Raw genomic sequence first — 19,653 nt, forward strand, 5'->3', positions numbered from 1 at the left:
AAAACAGAAACTTTGAAAAACTAATAAGTAGAAAAAAAGAGAAACTTAAGCCATAATATAATTAATAGCTGTAATAAATAGTCTAAATATACCAATTAAGAGATGAGGATTTACAGAGTTGACTTTAAAACAGAAGACCTAACTATATACACTGTCTATCAGAAACTTCAAGTATAACAATCTAAGTAATTGGTAAGGAGAACAATAGAAAAAGATACATCATATAAGCATTAATTAAAAATTAGGAGTGCAGAGTTTCTTGGTGGTGCAGCAGGTTAAGGATCTGGCATTTTCACTGCTGTGGTGCAGGTACGATGTTGGCCTAAGAACTTCTGCATGCTGCAGGTATGGAAGAAAACAAACAAAAAAAACCAGATGTGGCTATATTAATATCACATAAAGTAGACTTTAGAGCCAATAACAATAACAAATAAAGATTATATGACAAAAACATCAGTCTATCAAGAAGAGGAATTCTAAGTGTGTTTGAACCAGAGCTGCAAAATATATGAAGCAAAAACTGATAGACCTAAAAGGGGAAATAGGCAAATCTAAATTATTCTTGGGGACTTCACACCCCTGTCTCAGCAATTGATAGAGCAACTAGAAAATCAGGAAAGATACGGAACTCTATGGTACCATCAACCAACAGAATCTAATTCACATTTATAGAACACTCTACCCAACAAGAGTACCTAAATACATTCTTTTCAAGTGCCCACTGAACATATACCAAAACAGACTATATCCTGGGCCATAATATAAACTTCAGCAAATTTATAAAAATTGAAATTATGCAGAGTGAATTCTCTAGCCACTATCAAATCAAACTAGAAATTAATAGAAAAGTAACAGGAAATCTTTAAACATCTGGAAGTTAACTGACACACTTCAAATAATTCATTTGTAAAAAGGGGAAATTTCAGTGAAAACAATTTAAAAAATTAATCTTAATGATAAAGTGTGACATTAAAATATTTGAGACCAGCTAAAGCATTGCTGAGAGGAAAATGTATAGCACTAAATACATTTATTATAAATGAGGAAAAATGTTGAATCAATAACCTAAGCTCCTACCTTAATTACCTAGAAAAAGGATCAAAATAAACCCAAAGCAAGCAGAGGGAAGGACACAAGAGCAAAAATTAATGAAACTGTAAACAAAAACAATAGAGAAAATCAGTGGAACAAAGAACTGTTTTATGGAGAGATTTGGGGAAAACTTCCCCAGAAGAATTTCACTGGAGAATTCTATGAAGTGTTTAAAGAAGTATGAGCACCAATTCCGTACCATGTCTCTCAGGAAATGGAAGAGAAGGGATGTTACCTTTGGGGGAAACGGTAAAAGTACATGGGATCTCTCTGTATCATTCCTAATAACTGTCTGAGCACCTACCACTGTCTAAAAATAAAAACGTTGAGCTCAGTGTGTTAAGGATCTTTGCACGACAGCATTGCTGCAAGTTGTGGTGCAGGTCACAGACGTGGCTCGGATTGGGAGTTGCTTGGCTGTGATGTAGGCTGGCAGCTATAGCTCTGATTTGACCCCTTAGCCTGGGAACTTCTGTATGCCGCGCATGTGGCCCTAAAAAGACAAAAATAAATAAATAAAATTAAAATGTTGAATTAAAAAAATAACCAGAGGAAAAAAGATTTTGTACAGAAGAACAAAGATAAGAATGACAGCAGACTTCCTTTTGGAAATAATGTAAACCCGAAGACAGTAGAACAGTATCTTTAAAATACAGAAAGGAGAAAACAAAACAGAGCTTGGACCGTTTGATTCCAGAGCCTGTGCTCTTAACCATTTCTCTGCTGTGTCATAAAGGTAATGAAAACAAGGGTGGATGGAGCAGTTATCCTTGTGTGTGTCCTGGGGAATGAGAGTGGTGCTACCATGCTTTGAAAAGAAGATTACCACGTTATTTCTAGTTGCTGATCTGTTTTTGTTCAGTTTTCTTTTTCTTCAGTTTTTTTAAAAGTAAAATTGGATAATATGTCATCTTTCCTGTCATGTTTATATTCAAGAGGAGAATAAAGTAAATTTAGAAGTAACTATAATATCGGCAGATTTGGATAAATGTTATAAAAGAGAAGTTCAGACAAAGCTTTTTGAAATTTAGAGAAAGGTTTGAGAACATGACAAATATAAGGATATCAAGGAAGCTGACGTGAATCTGGTTGAGAGTGGAGGAAAAGGAGAGCGCTGAGGCTGTGTCCAAGATCTGTACCCAGGTGACAGGAGAAGAGTGGGGTTATAGCAGTGATTGAATATGAACTCCCCATAGCAGGAGTTTTATGATTACACTTGACCCTTGGGCAACACAGGTTTGGACTGTTTGGGTCCACTTATACCTGGATTTCTGAAAGTAAATACACATACCATATCACATGTGGTATAGACCCACTCGGTTCAAACCTGTGCTGTTCAAGGGCCAACTGTACATGATCTATGGTTGGTCGAATTGGGGGATGTGAATGCAGAGCCCAGTTTACAGAGGGCTGATCTGAGCATCTATGGGTTTTGGTATCTGTGGTGGATCCTGGAACCAATCCTGGTGAATATGGAGGGAGGACTGTATTTGCTTCTCCACCAGATTCTCTAATGTATCCTTAATACCTAAAACAGTGCTAGCTACATAGTTAAGTACTCAATAAATATTTGTTGCATAAATGACTAAATGAATAGGGAAGTTGGAAGGCCATGATCACCAGTTTTGGTAGGAGTGATTTGATAGTGAACTCTCATTTAAGAATTATAAACAAGAGGTCTGATCCTGAATTTCGTACTAGCTAGCTCAGTCTATAGCTTCATCTATCACTGCAGCTATCACTACTTAAAACTACTGGAGAAAGTGATACCATAAGCAACATGCTGGTCAAGAACATTAACTGTCTGATCCCGTGTGTAAAATGAAGACTACAAGAGAAAGTAGACCCTTTTTTTTTTTGTCTTATTTAGTGCTGCAGCCAAGGCATTTGGAAGTTCCTAGGCCAGGGGTCGAATTGGAGCTGCAACTGCCAGGCTACACCACAGCACAACAGTGCCAGATCTAAGCCGGTCTGTGACCTACATCACAGCACATGGCAATGCTGGATCCTTAATCCGCTGAGTGGGGCCAGGGATCGAACCCACATCCTCATGGATACTAGTCAGGTTCATTACCCTTGAGCCCCCCCCTTTTTTTTCCTAAATGCAATATTATGTGCAGCACTTAGCTCAGCACTTGATTCATATTAAGTACTCAATAAAGGGCAGTAAAACTGTGTTTGAATTTCCTTATGCAAAAGGAAGCAGTTTGAAATCTCCTGACTTGGAGGCCCGTGGGATCCGGCAGCGATGGTTGCCGTGAATGCAAAGACCACTGTGTTTCTGCTCCACAAGTTTCCTGGTGACTTGTCTGCATGTCCTGGAGTAATGATTTTCAGTTTTTCTTGAATCTGAGACTTAGGACAGAGGCCGTCGCCACAACTATGGCTTTAATAAACTGTAAGCTATCGTTTAAAAATTCTCCTTAGTCACTTTTGTAATTACTTAAATGGGAAAGCAACTTTTGCGTGTGAATTAAGTGGCCTTGGAATAGATAATTTTATTAGTTATAGCCCAAGAATTACTGTCACATGAGGAAAAGCTTAGGAGTAATCAGCATAGTAATCTTGCATAAACCCCCTATAATGTTCTGATGGATTTTAAAGTACTTGACATATTTTAAATTATTATTTGATAGTATTAAGTATAATTTTGAATTCCAGTCAGCAGCTGATGAAGCCCCGTGCTGGACACCATGGAGAGATGGAGGGAAAATAGGACGAGGTCCTTGCCCTCCCACTGGAGTCATACTGATCACAGAATGAAGAAGATAGCACTGTAGGATTTTTCCTTTGTGCTTCATTTTACCATCTTAGCTTTCTTTTTCATGTTGTTCAATTTTTATTTACCGACTTATAAAGCATGTTCCTGGCTGACAATTGGATAATTTAAGTTGTATGCTTTCTTTCATATTGTTACTAGGTTGCAAGACTGGAAAAAGATAATGAAGAACTCCATCACCAGCTGTTTAGTGCTGATCCAACAAGAGACAGCAAACGAGTGGAGCAACTTATTCGAGAAAAAGTCCATTTGCATCAAAAATTAAAAGGTTTAGAGACTGAAGTAGCAGAATTAAGAGCTGAAAAAGAGAATTCTGGTGCTCAGGTAGAAAGTGTCCAAAGAATTCAGGTGCGGCAGTTGGCTGAGATGCAGGCTACAGTCAGATCCCTGGAGGTAAGGTTTTAATTGCCTCCCGGTAGAGTATGGCATACTTTTTTCAAAAAATGCAATTGACAAGCCTTTGATTTCTAGGGTATAAATGTATGCTAACCAGTCTAATGCTGACGCATTTGTTCAATCCCAAGAGTATAGATGATTTTTGTAAAGAAGAAAGCTGTTGATTGGTAAGCAATAGCTAGCTGTGCTGCCACATTTACAGAGGGATTATTTATTCATTGTTGCCTATCTGAAATGATTTAACTCTTAAAGTGCCACAGAGTAGAATATGCAAAATCCAAAAAAAATTTTTGAGTTTCTGCAGACTGAAGTCATCTCAAACCAGAAAGAGCAGTTTCTTTCTAGTGATTTCCTTACACTGGGATTCGAGATCTTAAAATCAGAAATATCATACTTGTGTATCTTATGACAGCTTCTTGCCAGGGTAACAAAATTCAGCTTGGCTGCTAATGCATATAAGCATTACTGAATTATTTCTCTGATTCATTAGGGAAATAAAAGAGCTGGCAGAGCAAGGCTGGTACCAGTAGTGACATTCTCCTGTGAAAGTTTAGGATTCCATTATTGGAGAGGAAAAAATTTCTTTCATCCTCTTAGGTTCAGTGTTTGAGGCAGTGAATTAAACCGACAACAGCAGATTTGCAAGGGAAAAGACAGATTTTTATTCATGTGTGTAAACAGGAGTTCACAGAAAAATGTCACTCAAAGAGGCAATTATAATTTGGGGCTCATATACCATCTTAACACAGAAAAGAGAAAGGGAGAAAGGATACTTACAGGAAAACAGATGACTTTTAGGAAATACAAATGAGCCTTTAGAAAAATAGATGGGAGATAGGATAATTTTGTGATGATGTTTGCATGGTGATTTCTTATCCTGGTGTTGATTTCTTATCTTCTGAGATAGAAGTTGATCTTTCCTCATTATTAAACCCCTGAGGAGGGGATTTATAACACTTACATTCTTTTTAAAGGTTCTTCTTTTTAGGCAGATAAGAGGAATTCAGGAAAAAACTTTTTCCTGTCCGTTGATTCTCAAAAGCCTTCAGCTCAAAATAATTTTTATGCCGCAGTAGCATATTCTGGACCCCTTTACCATTTTATTCAAAAAAATTTTTTTTTCTTTTTTGGGGCTGCACCTGTGGCATATGGACGTTCCCAGGATTGGAATTGAATCAGACCTGCAGCTGCCAGCCTATGCCACAGCCATAGCAACTCAGGATCAAAGCTGAGTCTGCGACCTATGCTGTAAAGTTGTGGCAATGCTGAATCCTTAACCCACTGAGTGGGGCCAGGGATCGAACCCCCATTCCCATGGATACTAGTTCGGTTCATTACCACTGAGCCGCAACAGAAACTCCTCAAATATGCTTTCTTCTCCTAGTCCTTAGTGTCTGCATGTAGCAAATATATTAGTTTAGTAGTTTGAAAAAATTATTTATTTTGAACAGTCTAAAGTATTTTTTGTTTTGTTTCTTAAAGCGTAGTTACGAAATGATTTGAACTGCAGGGAAATCAGTGTGCACCTAGTTTGTAATTAAAATATAATATTTAAATCCAAAATAGCGCTTTTTCAATGAAATTAGAACATAGCCTTCATACCGTGTACAAAAATAAACTCAAAATGGTTTAAAGATTTAAACATATTTCATGACACTATAAAACCCCATAGAAGAGACCATAGGGAAAACATTCTTTGCCGCAAATTGTACCAGTGTTTTCTTAGGTCTCTTTCTTAGGCAATAGAAATAAAAACAAAGATAAACAAATGGGACGTGATCAAAATTACAAGGTTTTGCACAGCAAAGAAAGCCATTAAAAAAATGAAAAGACAACCTGCAGAATAAGATATCTGTAAATGATGTGACTGACAGAGCTTAATCTCCAAAATATACAAACAACAGCCAAAAATAAACAACCCAATCAAAAAATGGGCAGACCTAAATAGACATTTCTCCTAAGTAGACATATGGATGGCCAATGGCAGATGAAAAGATGCTAAATCACTAATTATTAGAGAAATGCAAATCAAAACTGCAGTGAGGTACCACCTCACTTTGGTCAGATTAGCCTTTATCAAAAAGTCTTCAAATAACAAATGCTGGGGAGGGTGCAGAGAAAAGGGAACCCTCCTACAGTTGATGGAATGTAAATTAGGGCACCCACTATGGAAAACAGTATGAAGGTTCCCCAGAAAATGAAAAATAAAATTACCATATGATCTAGCAGCCCCACTCCTAGGCATATACCTGGACAAAACAATGATTCAAAGGGAAACATGCACTCCAGTGTTCATTGCAGCATTATTCACAATAGCCAAGACTTGGAAACAACCTAAATGTCATCAGCAGGTGAATGGATTAAGAAGATGTACATATACACAATGGAATACTACTCAGCCACAAAAAGAGTGAAGGAATGCCATTTGCAGCAACATGCATGCAACTATAGATTCTCATACTAAGTGAAGTAAGTCAGAGAAAGACAAATACCATGTTATATCACATATATGTGGAATCTAAAATATGGCACAAATGAATTTATCTGCAAAGCAGGAACAGGCTTGTGGTTTCCAAAGGGGAGAGTGAGGGAGAGAAGTAGATGGAAACTATTACATTTAGAATAGATAGACAATGAGGGCCTGGTGTATAGCAGAGGAAACTATATCCAATTTCCTGGGATTATACCATAATGGAAAAGAATATTTAAAAAAAGAATGTATAAGAGTTCCCTTGTGACTCAGCAGGTTAAGGATCTGGCATTGTCACTGCAGTGGCTTTGGTTACTGCAGCAGTGTGGGTTCGATCCCTGGCCTAGGAACTTTTGCATGCCACAGGCATGGCTAAAAATAATAAAAATAATGAGTGTATATATGTATACAGCTAAGCTACTTTACCATACAACATTATAAATCAGCTGTACTTTAATGATAAAAAATAGTGATTTTTTTTTCCAGACAGCAAACTGGTATAAGAAGTACATACATTAATATGTTTTGAAGAGTAGAAATCACCTTTTTATTATTCAGATGAAGCTTCTGACAGTATTTAGTGGTTTCTTGAACTAAAGTTGTCAGTATCATTGGACAAGAAGCAATTCAGAATGAACTGTTTATGTTGCCCTTCTTCCATCCTTAATGTATTTACACAGTGATGGAATAAATGGGGTGATTGTGATTGAATTAGTTTAGGATCTCAGTGTGAAACTTTGCATTGAGGTCATTTAGAGTGATTATTTTCAGGACAAGTTGAATGTTGAGAAAAGATGAGAGATTCATTTGTGATGTTTTCAAAAGAGGGAGTATTTAATTTTATCATTTATCTGATGAAATAAAAATAAGCACATGAGAGCTAGCTTTTCTTCTGTCTTTGAATTTTTGGGGGCGGCGAGGGGGGAGCTATCATTGTGCCTAAAAAGCCTCATTTTGTAGTTGAGGAAAGTAGTTGTTTTCTGAATTATTTGTTGAATACATTCCTTATCATATTTAATATATATAGGAAATGAGATCTTAGAAAACTAAAGCTTATTCTTTAAATGCAAAATGTTTTCATTTTAACTATTTTGAATAGAAATATTTTCAAAAAGCATTTCGTTTCCCTTCCTAATTAAAGTGCACTGTTAGTATTACCAACCAGAAAATTTCTTGACAACTTACTTCATTAAGCAGCTTTATTACACAATGAGGTTAGGAGCTGTTGACTTCTTTGCCCGTACTTGCAGATGTTCCAGATTAGTTAAGGATTTTGAATTTATAGTCTCTTGGTTTTTTTTCTAATCTCCATTGATTTTAGATTTTCATTTCTCACTTCTTACTATTACAAATAAGCTCTCTCCTCTACCTTGTAATCTGCTTTTTCATATCTACTGTGTACTTGCAGCCCCCCCAAATGCTTGTCTGAATTATGGCCACAATAAGAGTAAGTAGGAAACAGTATGGATCAACCATATTTTAATTAAAAAAAAAATTTTTTTTTTTGGTCTTTTTGCCATTTCTTGGGCCACTCCCATGGCATATGGAGGTTCCCAGGCTAGGGGTCCAGTCGGAGCTGTAGCTGCTGGTCTACACCAGGAGCCACAGCAACACGGGATCCGAGCTGCGTCTGCAACCTACACCACAGCTCACAGCAACGCTGGATCCTTAACCCACTGAGCAAGGGCAGGGATTGAACCCGCAACCTCATGGTTCCTAGTCGGATTCGTTAACCACTGAGCCACGACGGGAACTTCTTAAAAATGTTTTAATTAAAAAAATAAAAGCTACTAATTAGAAAAAAAAATGATATCACCAAAAAACAAACAAATAAACAAAACCAAACAGTAAACAGATAGCTACTGATGGTGTTATGTATGCTGTCTCCTGAAAGAAATGCATGGGTTTACCTTGGTGGTGGCTGTATCAACAGTTGTTTGTCCAGATAACTTTGTTGCATATTTCCTGGAAATATCTTTAATTTGAATTCTACCAGTTACTCTGAGAAAACTCTAGTTACTTAGGTATATCTTAATATTGTTGAGGTTTTGAATGTTTGGCTAGTGTGATTATTGCAGGTATTTAAATGGTGCTTATTATGTTTTAAATAATTGTGAAAAAATATGAACAAGTTTTAAAATATTTTGTTTTAATAAAAGGCTGAAAAACAGTCAGCTAAACTACAGGCTGAACGCTTGGAGAAAGAACTGCAAGCAAGTAATGAACAAAACACTACTTTAATTAGTAAACTGCATAAAACTGAACGGGAAGTAAATACATTGACCAGTAAAGTAAGTCATCTTAAGTTTCTACTTCACTCTTTAGAATGCACGATACCCGTCTAATGACATTCTGTGTTTAGATAATTTAGTTCTCTACACTGAGGTTTTTTTTTTTATGATTTTACCTTCTAAATAAATGTGGAATCTGACCGGTTCTTAGCAGCCTTCATTGTGACCATACTGGTCCAATTTTTACAGTAGCCTCCTAACTGGTCTCTTTTCTCTCTGAGGAGTCAGAGCTCTGTGTGGTTCTGGCCCCTGCAATCTTTCCCCCGCCATCAGAGTCTATTTTCCCTCCTGTTCACTTTTCTCTAGCCTGTTGGTTCTCATTCTTCTTTGAGCAAGCTTACATCTACCTCAGGGCCTTTGCACTGGCCCTCCTTGTATGGTCTTCCCTCACGTATCTGTACAGCTTTCTTCCTCACCTATTTCTGAAGTTGCCTTATCAGAGAGGACTTTGTTTTCTTCACTTTGTAAAATACCATCTTCCTTCTTCCACTGCCTTACTCTCTAGCTTCCTTCCCTACTTTATGTTTTTCTTCTTGGCTCTTAACACTGTCCAATATATTTATTTTTGTCTTTTTATAAGCTCCAAATATATAAGTTGCTTTTGTTACTGCCATGTCTCTGGCTTTTGTGACAGTGTTGGCACACAATAGACACTCAATAAATATTTGTTAAATGAATAAATTAATCAGCATGACCTTCATTTGTTGTTTTATATTTTTGCTTTTTAGGGCCACACCTGTGGCATATGGAAGTTCCCAGACTAGAGATTGAATCAGAGCTGCAGCTGCTGGCCTACGGCACAGCCACAGCAACCTGGGATCCGAGCCATGTCTGCAGCCTACACCAGCAATGCTGGATCCTTAACCCACTGAGAGAGGCCAGGGATCAAACCTGTAACCTCATGGATACTAGTCCAGGTTTGTAACCTGCTGAGCCACAATGGAAACTCCTTTGTAAGTTATTTTTTAAAAGAATATAATGGTTTGAACATCTTTATGTATGATTTTCTCAGGAACTTGAGGTCCCCCCCCCCCAATCAAATGCAGTATATGTAAGGAATTCAGTGACCAGAAGTAGGATAGCTGCGATGAAAGTAATTTATAGACTACTGTAGTGAATATCAGCTGTGGAGTCAGATTCAAATTTCATTTTTCTCTTACTAGTTGCGTGACATTGGGCAGTGTACTTTCTCTCTGAAGCCTTTAGCTAAAGCGTGACTAATACCTACCTTATAGCATGTGGCGGAGATAAATGAGGTGTTGGGCACAAAGCACTTAGCATAAGAGTCTAATGTATAAAATAAGACTGATTTCTGAATCAGTGAAATCATGTAGTTCTATCAGAACAGAGTTATGTAGAATCACCTTTAAAAACAAAATGGTTTCCAGGCCAGAAGGAATTTACTGTAGCCTGGTAGAAATATATGAACTTAGCTAGAAGAGTAATATATTTATCATAAATTCCTTATGTAGAGTCAGGCAGTGTTTATAGCAGAGGGAAGAGATTGGTCGGCTGAATGTGCATATTCTGATTCCAAGGAAGAGATCATTCTTACTATGGAAAGGAATACCTCAGTCTGTTTTGATTTGTGGTCATGAAGCAAGCAATTCATCCATTCCATTTTGTTCTGATTGCATAATTCCCTAAGCAACTTGCTGACTGTTGTTGGATTTCTCCTGTAGTTTTGTCTACAGGGAGAGAATGTACTGGTCCTTCAGACTTAGAATACTCTAGTTTCCATTATGGTTTTTTTCTTGTAATAAACTGACATTCTGGTTTTATAGATCACTCTTTGTAATCACACTTTAGTAATGTGATTCTGACTTTGAGCATCTTCTTTAAGTGTGGTGACAAAATTGGACTTCTGTGCATAAAAGGCCAAATCCATAACATTAAATGTATGAGATGCCACCCTTGGAAGTCTATGCAGTTTTTTTCCATGGCAAATGCGTATTCTTTTACACTTTCAGATTGTTTATTAACACAAATTGCTAAGAACCGCTTATCCTTTTTAAGGACTCACTTGATTTATTTTGCATATAAATGGTATGTTAAAAATTCCATCAACTTGAGACAAAGTTTTTATTTTAGATTTCACATATAAAAAGATTTCATTGAAAGGATAAATTTTAAAATAATATTTCAAACATTGTCACAGTTTTCTTTGCAACTTGAAATTTTCATCAACATTTTGCAATGGCCCTCCTTGCAAATGGTTGTTTGCAATGCAAAGCAACACCTGAGGTGTATTTGTCAAAGTTACTCCAATTTGTAAATGTTCGTTGGGCTTTTGAACAGAGTGTGACCAGCAGTGTCTTGGATTAAAAGTATACCAACGATGGCCTGGAAGTGATGACCTTAAAGATACTTTATATTCAATGAGATGCCGCCTGTTATACCTCGTGAGGGTGTAGTCTTTTAGAACTCCAATGAAATGTGTAGTTTTAAGGAAATCATTCCACACTTATTAGCTAAGTTAATGAGGTCATGCCATCTCCAGCCTTGGAAAAAGATCAAAATTTGAGTACTGTCTCTTTGGAATTTTCATCAAGAGCTTCTTTGAATAATACATTTTTTCAGTTGTATTTGTATTTCTTGCTTACATATATTGTGTTCTTGTGTGTGTGTGTGTAATTTAACAGATTCTGAACCCTTATAAATTGCCTATTACTGCTATTTTTTTACTTTTCTGAGAATTTTGTTCGTAGTACTGGCAAAATACATTGGTCATGTCAAAAGCATAAAGCAAATTCACAGTGTAAAGACTAGAATCTACATGGAAAACATTGTGGGGAAAAAAACACAACGGGGTAGCTTGGCCTAAAGAGCTTAAAAAGATTACAAATTTCTTCAAATTATGTGCAGCATTTTAACATGGTACATTTTATAAAAGATCGCTCGTTTTCTTGGATTTTTGAGGCCTGATTTTATAAAAGATCCCTAGTTTTCCTGGATTTTTGAGGCCTGATTTTTGAGGCCTGATTTGAGGTTAAGAACCAGGACTCTAGAGACAGAAAGAAACTTTATTATTATTACTATTTGGGATTGGCTCAGATTACTCATAGAAAGTGCTGTATTCGTCATATCTAATAACTATTCGTGTAAGTTCATTTTTAATAATTCTTTTTAATATCTTTTAGGAAATTAATTACTGTTCGTATGAGTGCATTCATTATTTTAGGATTTTAGAAATGTGGCACTAAAGAAAAACTCATCGAGGTCCATAGATATGTTGAATGCATTTTGCTTGAGCATATACCACTAGCTTAATAATAAAAGTAGGTTTGAAGATAAGACTTCATTTGTCATTTGACTTCCTGTCCAATGTTCTTTCAGTTTCACTGATGATAGTTTAATTGAAAAATGTTTTCTCATTTCAGTAAATCTCAGAGTGAATGGATTAAAAAAATAAAGATTTTATAAATTTCATAGTTCTTCTCGATGAAGTGAAAGATTCTGCAAAATAAGATGGCTCTGATTTTCCACCTCATGTATAAAGCAGCTACAGTGGGGTTTGCTAATGAACTGCCATGTCATTCTTAACCTTTTACAGTTAGGCATAATAGCAGGTTATGATTACATTTGTCATAAAGATTGGATTTTCATTGTGGTTGTATTTCTTAAAAATTTTAAAGCATTTATAAATTCTGTTCATGAAATGATAAAAACCCAATCTATAGAAAGTTTAAATTTTAAAATATAATTTCTTAGCTGCTCTGAAAGCATCTGAAAGCTGCTTCGTAAACATTGTTCTATGAGACTTGCTTTCATAGAAAGGAACTTAAAAATTTAAAAATGCAAATCCGATGTCAGACCAAGGTATTCATTTTGTGTAGCATCATTTAAAATTTACGAGTTAATTTGGAGGGTTCTGTCTTAGTGTGGTTATTAGCAGTACAAAAGGCAGCAGAGTACTTGACTTTTTGTTTCTTTTAAAAGGCGAACATTTTTATGGAAGCTTGTAATGTTCCCAAGATCTTTCATAGATGGAGTCTCTTCCAGTAAGACACTTCTTTGTGTTTCTCCTAGAACCTCTAGAACCTCTTCCTGATTTATCTCTCCCATCTCTAGTTTTTATAGCCTTTTATTTCACTCAAGTAAATTATCCTTTACCCTCCTATTCCCACCATCTTATATTTTACATATTTGGCTTGTATATATTTATGATTTTCTCCTCTGATTTCATAGTTTTATATTGTAGTATAATGAGTCAGCATGTAGGTTTATTTAACTTTTATTGTATTGGTTTAATCTTCATTATAGTACTGTACCTAATTTTAGAAGCAAGGACATGGAAACTGTTAGCAGTGCAGGTGATTGGAGAGCCAAAGCTTTTTTTGTTTGCTGCTGTATCCCCAGCTCCCAAGACAGCACTAGGGCACATATGGGTGCTCAGTAAATATTTACTGAATGAACAGAGGAATACTGCTTGTGAACTAGAATTATTCAACTTTCAAAAAAGATGTTTCAGGGAAAAACTAAATTGGTATATGCTTAATTATATGAAAATAGTGACGATTAGTTGCTTTCACCTTGGAGCTATAAAAAAATCAGTTTGGGACAATAAAGGTTTAAATTAGATTTATCCATTTTACACACTTGTTCCTCCCACTACCACCGTGCACACACTGTGAGCACGTGTACACACACACACACACACAATTTGGTCACCAAATCAATAGATTATTCTTTCTTCTCTTCGTCAGCCCTTTGCTTCTTAATTAGTCTCTTTCCTTCAGTTTCTTTTTTTTTCTCCTATTTTTAGAACCGTACCCGAGGCATATGGAGGTTCCTAGGCTAGGGGTTGAGTCAGAGCTGTAGCCACCAGCCTTCACCACAGCCACAGCAGCGAGGGATCCAGGCCACATCTGTGACCTACACCACAGCTCACAGTAACACCGATCCTTAACCCATTGAGCGAGGCCAGGGGTTGAACCCACATCCTCATGGATATTAGTCAGGTTTGTTACTGCTGAGCCACGATGGGAACTCCTACCTTCAGTTTCTTAATCCAACACATTTGCAGTTAGAATTAACTTTCTGAAACAAAGTTGATCGTGCCACCTTCAGCAGCTAACAGGATACACAGCTGTTTTGTTTGGCCTATAAAGTTTATTCCTTGCCACTCCACAGATGTCACACCTACCTCTGCTCTATGTATAACACTTTGCTCATTGTTTTCCAAGCAGACCATGTGACCCTCTGCCTTTATAACATTGTGTATGCTATTCCGTATACTTAAAATGCCTTCTTGTCACCAGCACTTTAAGAGGAAGGTTTCAGCTTTTTCCCCAAAAGATGTTTCAGTCATTGAGTATTGGATTTTAGATACTTGCATTTAAGCTTTTAAGGTAAGATTAAGCCAGATGACCCCACCCAACTATTTAAAGAAATGACTCCATTCTATTCGGAAAAGACTGTTTTCATGGTGCCAAGTGTTGTTCCAGGCACTGAAGCATCTTCCCTCCGGGAAGGTACTTACACTCCACACTCTGCTACCACAGTGTTTTCTCATTTCGACTAATGTTATTGGGTTAGCACTTAATGGCAAGAAAATGACCAATAGTAATTTCAATTTCTAATTATCAACAGGTAAAAGAACTTAAACATTCAAACAAACTAGAAATAACAGACGTCAAACTGGAGGCAGCAAGAGCTAAGAGTGAGCTAGAAAGAGAAAGGAATAAAATTCAAAGTGAACTGGATGGTAATATGATTTTCCATGCTTTTTACTGTTATTTTCACTTATAAACTCAAATTATTAAAATAGATCAAACTGAATTTTTATTTCCAATTTTAAGCTTAATTGAATTTTATTAGAGCACATGCATTTTTTTTTGTTTCTATATTAGATGTTCATTCTGTTATGTAAGTTTTAAAAAAATCAGTCTTACGGTATATCATAGCTATCTTAATACATGAATTAAGTGAAGCTTTATAGATAGGATTCCATGCTTCCTGGGTTTATAACTGAAAATCTTTTTGAACTAGGTAATTATTAATCCCAGACCATTTTAAATCTAAAGAATGTAAGGAAGATAAGTGGGCTTCAGACCCAGTTTTTAAGTTTCAAAAAAAATTTTTTTGGCCACACCTACAATATGTGGAAGTTCCCATACCAGGGATCAAAACTGCATCACAGCAGTCACCCAAGCTGCTGCAGTGACAATGCCAGATCCTTGACCTGCTGCGCCACAAGAGGGCTCCTAAAAATTTATTTATGTAGATCCTAAGCCAGTTATAGCTTTCGTTTAGCCTAAGTTTATTTTACTTATTTATTTTATTTTTAAGCTCCAGGTTAGTCTTAGAATGACCTTTTTATCAAGATTTCTCAGGAAGTATATTATTTCTGACTTTTCTTAAGTAAGCACTTAAATAAGCTGCCTGGGCTCTGTAGCTGTCCTCAAATTGGTTATTACCTGACTGGCCTCTCGTTTCAGACAGAGCTTATGATGAATGATTGTTTTCATTCTTAATTTCTACTTGATATTGACTCATGGATTTCCATAGAGTTAGGGGCAAATTTTCTTAATAACTTAAAGAGCTTGGAATACATTCTATTTTAACTTTTGAGTTAGATATGAATTTGTTTTATCTATTCCATATGCAAAATACTTGTCATTTCATTACAGGGGAAATGTATGAATTCACTGGACAAATTTGAGGGTTTCCAGAGTTCCCTCTTGGTTCAGTAGGTTAAGGATCTGGTGGTGTTACTGCTGTGGCTCTGGTTACATCTGTGGTGCAGGTTCGATTCCTGGCCCTAGAGCTTCCGCATGCCATGGATGCGGCCAAAAAAAAAAAAAAAAAAAAACTTCAAAGTTTCCAATTTATGTTAGAAATCTAACAGTTCTGGAGTTCCCGTTGTGGCGCAGTGGTTAACGAACCCGCAACCTCATGGTTAACCACCATGAGGTTGCGGGTTCGGTCCCTGCCCTTGCTCAGTGGGTTAACGATCCGGCGTTGCTGTGAGCTGTGGTGTAGGTTGCAGACGCGGCTCGGATCCCGCGTTGCTGTGGCTCTGGCGTAGGCCGGTGGCTACAGCTCCGATTCAACCCCTAGCCTGGGAACCTCCATATGCCGCGGGAGCGGCCCAAGAAATAGCAACAACAACAACAACAAAAAAGACAAAAAGACAAAAAAAAAAAGAGATCTAACAGTTCTGCTAAAATGACAGGTTTTGAAAGCTCCTGTGATTTTATTCACTCTGCTTCCAACTAGCTTTATGATGAAGCTGTCCTTTGGATTTAGGTGAAATAACCCTTTTAAAAGTATTTAAACCTCTTTTAATATTACCTGGGTTATTTGAGTAATATAAAAAATGAAAAAAAAATACGACCTGGGTTGATGTCCCCAGCTCTTAAGATTTAACATGAGTAAAGGTATATAACCTTTTATTAAAATTCTTGTGTGTGTTTACTCAATAAAATGACAGAAAAATACATCTGAGGTTAGTCTTTTTCATTCTTAAGAAAAGTTTAACAACAGAAAGATCTTTGGGAATAGATATCTGGAGAGACTTACATTCTGTACTCATTTGCCATATTAGCTTATGAATGTTTGCTGTTATTTGTAATTTTTCTTAATAACATTGAATATAGTACATTCTTCTCCTTTAAAAAATACTAGGATTACAATCAGACAATGAAATTCTCAAATCAGCCGTTGAACACCACAAAATGCTCTTAGTAGAAAAGGATCGGGAATTAATACGTAAAGTACAAGCTGCCAAAGAAGAAGGTTATCAAAAACTTGTGGCATTACAAGATGAAAAGTAAGCGCTTAATTACCTTATTTTGTGTTAAATCTCCTTGTACATGAAAACATTTTGCTGTCATATCATCCTTATTGTAGTTCTTGTAACATAATTATCATCTGTTGTTTTAGGCTGGAACTTGAGAGCAGATTAGCGGATTTAGAGAAAATGAAACTAGAACATGATGTCTGGAGGCAGTCTGAAAAGGATCAGTGTGAAGAGAAATTGCGGGCTTCACAGATGGCAGAAGAGTCGGCCAGAAGGGAACTTCAAAGTATTAGGTTATATATGCATATATATTTTTTAAACGTCATTTTGACTTTTTTGTGTGTCTTTTGAGGGCCATACCCATGGCATATGGAAGGTCCCAGGCTAGGGATCGAATCAGAGCTGCAGCTGCCGGCCTACACCACAGCAGCGTGGGATCCAAGCTGCATTTGTAACCTACACCACAGCTCAGAGCAAGGCCTGATCCTTCACCCACGGGCAGGGATTGAACCTGCATCCTCATGGATACTAGTCAGGTTCGTTCCTGCTGAGCCATGACAGGAACTCCTAAACTGCATTTTGAAATAATTTCATAGCTGATAAAATATTGTCAGACTAGTACAGAGTATTCCCACGTCATCTTCACTCAGATCTCCACATTTTAACATCTTTCATAATCATGTTCTAATAAAACTCAGAAATTGTCATTAGTATAATCAGGAAATCAAGTGAACATAGCTGTTATCAAATTGATAGACTTTATTCAAATGTTACCAAGTGTTCCACTGATGTCCTTTTTCTGGTGCAGGATCTTAGTCTCCTTTAATCTTGAGCATATTCTTTCGAAGAAAGTTATTTTGTGGATTATCCTTTGATTTGAGTTTACATTCTTTTCTTTTTCCTAAATTGTTTGTTATTGCAATCTAATTCTTTTTCTAAGATTGGAATATGATTGACATACAGTATTAACTGTAGTTTCAGTTATACAACATGGTGATTCAACATTTATATACATTACAAAATGGTCACACAGTAAATCAGTCTTAGATTCTTTATTATTAAATTCACATTATACATTTTTAGGAAAAATAACGTCAAAGTCATATGTCCTTAGTGCATCGTATTAGTTAGTTAGGAGGTACATGATCCGTCCCCTCACTGGGGATGTTAACTGATCACTTAGTTAAGGTGCTGTCTGTGAGAGTTTTCCACTATAACATGACTATGTTTCTCCTCTTTGTAAAGTGTCATTATCTTACAGGAGGGTACTTTGAGACTGTGTAAATATTCTCATCCTTTTTTCCACTAATTTTAGCATCCACTGGCCAAATCTGAGACAATATGAACAGCAACATGAATTATAATAATAAAAGATTATAGCCCATAAAATAATTCATGCACCAAACTGATAGACTATTTAGACAGAAGGCAAAGCTCTCACAAGAGAATTCCAACCAATGAATATAGAGGGAATAATGAAAATAGGAAAACGTCATTTGGCAGATACTAAAGTAATAATTGTAGGTCTGATGATGAAATATTTCAAAAGTTTTTCAGACCTCCGGCGATAATCATATTTCTCCTCCCTTGGCCCTGTTAATGTAGTGTGTTATGAATTTCCTGATGTTGAACCAATCTTAATTTCTAGAACAGCTGTTTCTTCTATAGAAATTAACCTGTTCAAGCTCTCTCTTTCTATTGGGATCAATTTTGATAATCTATGTTTTCATGGAAATCATTCGTCTTTGTTTTCAGATTTATTTGCTCAGAGGTCTGCAAAATAGTTTTATTTTTTAATTTCTTCTGTATTCAGTGCTTGGTTTTTTTGTTTTTGTTTTTTGCTTTTTCACCACACCCACAGCATGTGGAAGTTCCCAGGCCGGGGATCAAATCCGGCTTGCAACCGTGACCTATACCACAGGTATAGAAATGCTGGATCCTTAATCCTCTGCACCGGGCTGGGGGTCAAACCTTCACTTCTGCAGAGAGGACAATAACTAGATCCTTAACCTACTGCACCACAGCAGGAGTTCCAGTGCTTATTTTCCATTGTTTGTTTTATTTTGTCTATGTGCTTTCTTCTTCTCATCAAGTTAGTAGTACTTCTTTCTTTTTTCATCGTGGCAAAATATATATAACAAAATTTATTCTTTTAATCACTTTTAAGCATACAGTTCAATGTTTTTTAAACTAGCATTTTGATTTGTTGAGTCAACTGTTTTTCGGTTTGCTACCTCATTGATTTCTGCTTAAATCGTTACTTGCTTCTATGTTTTCTGCCCTTAAAAAGTTTTTTTTTTGGTGTTTAATGTACATAAGTTAAAATTCATCTGTTGAATGTACAGCTTGATGGATTTTGGTGATTGTATGCAGTTCTGTAATCATATGTGCGCAATGCGGGCATAGACAGTTCCGTCACTCAAACAGTGTCTCCGTCCGTGTCTCTTTGTAGTTGACCTCTTCCCTGAGCCCCAGCCTTAGGTAGTAGCTCCTGATTTATCCATGTGTTTGCTTATGTCAGTAGTTGATTCCTTTTTATTGCTGATTAGTTTTCCATTGTGTGGATATAATACAGTTTGTTTATCTGTTCTTTTTTTTTTTTTTGTCTTTTGTCTTTTTTGTTGTTGTTGTTGTTGCTATTTCTTGGGCCGCTCCCGCGGCCCTGGCATGTGGAGGTTCCCAGGCTAGGGGTTGAATCGGAGCCATAGCCACCGGCCTACGCCAGAGCCACCGCAACACGGGATCCGAGCCGCGTCTGCAACCTACACCCCAGCTCACGGCAACGCCGGATCGTTAACCCACTGAGCAAGGGCAGGGACCGAACCCGCAACCTCATGGTTCCTAGTCGGATTCGTTAACCACTGCGCCACGACGGGAACTC

The 19,653-nt window shown here is 36.8% G+C and overlaps 1 protein-coding gene across 4 annotated transcripts in view; it reads left to right on the top strand.

Annotated features, from left to right (window-relative positions):
• CEP83 (centrosomal protein 83) overlaps window positions 1–19,653 on the top strand; it is a 139,778-nt gene that overhangs the window by 79,714 nt on the left and 40,411 nt on the right. For all 4 annotated transcript variants that reach the window (XM_047788280.1, XM_047788278.1, XM_047788279.1 and 1 more), the window contains 5 exons: window positions 4,013–4,264; window positions 8,897–9,028; window positions 14,621–14,735; window positions 16,658–16,802; window positions 16,916–17,065. In XM_047788280.1, coding sequence (XP_047644236.1) covers window positions 4,013–4,264; window positions 8,897–9,028; window positions 14,621–14,735; window positions 16,658–16,802; window positions 16,916–17,065 — 794 coding nt within the window. The remainder of the gene's footprint in view (window positions 1–4,012; window positions 4,265–8,896; window positions 9,029–14,620; window positions 14,736–16,657; window positions 16,803–16,915; window positions 17,066–19,653) is intronic.

This window comes from Phacochoerus africanus, chromosome 7 (genome assembly GCF_016906955.1).
Source record: "Phacochoerus africanus isolate WHEZ1 chromosome 7, ROS_Pafr_v1, whole genome shotgun sequence".
Classification (NCBI taxonomy): domain Eukaryota; kingdom Metazoa; phylum Chordata; class Mammalia; order Artiodactyla; family Suidae; genus Phacochoerus; species Phacochoerus africanus.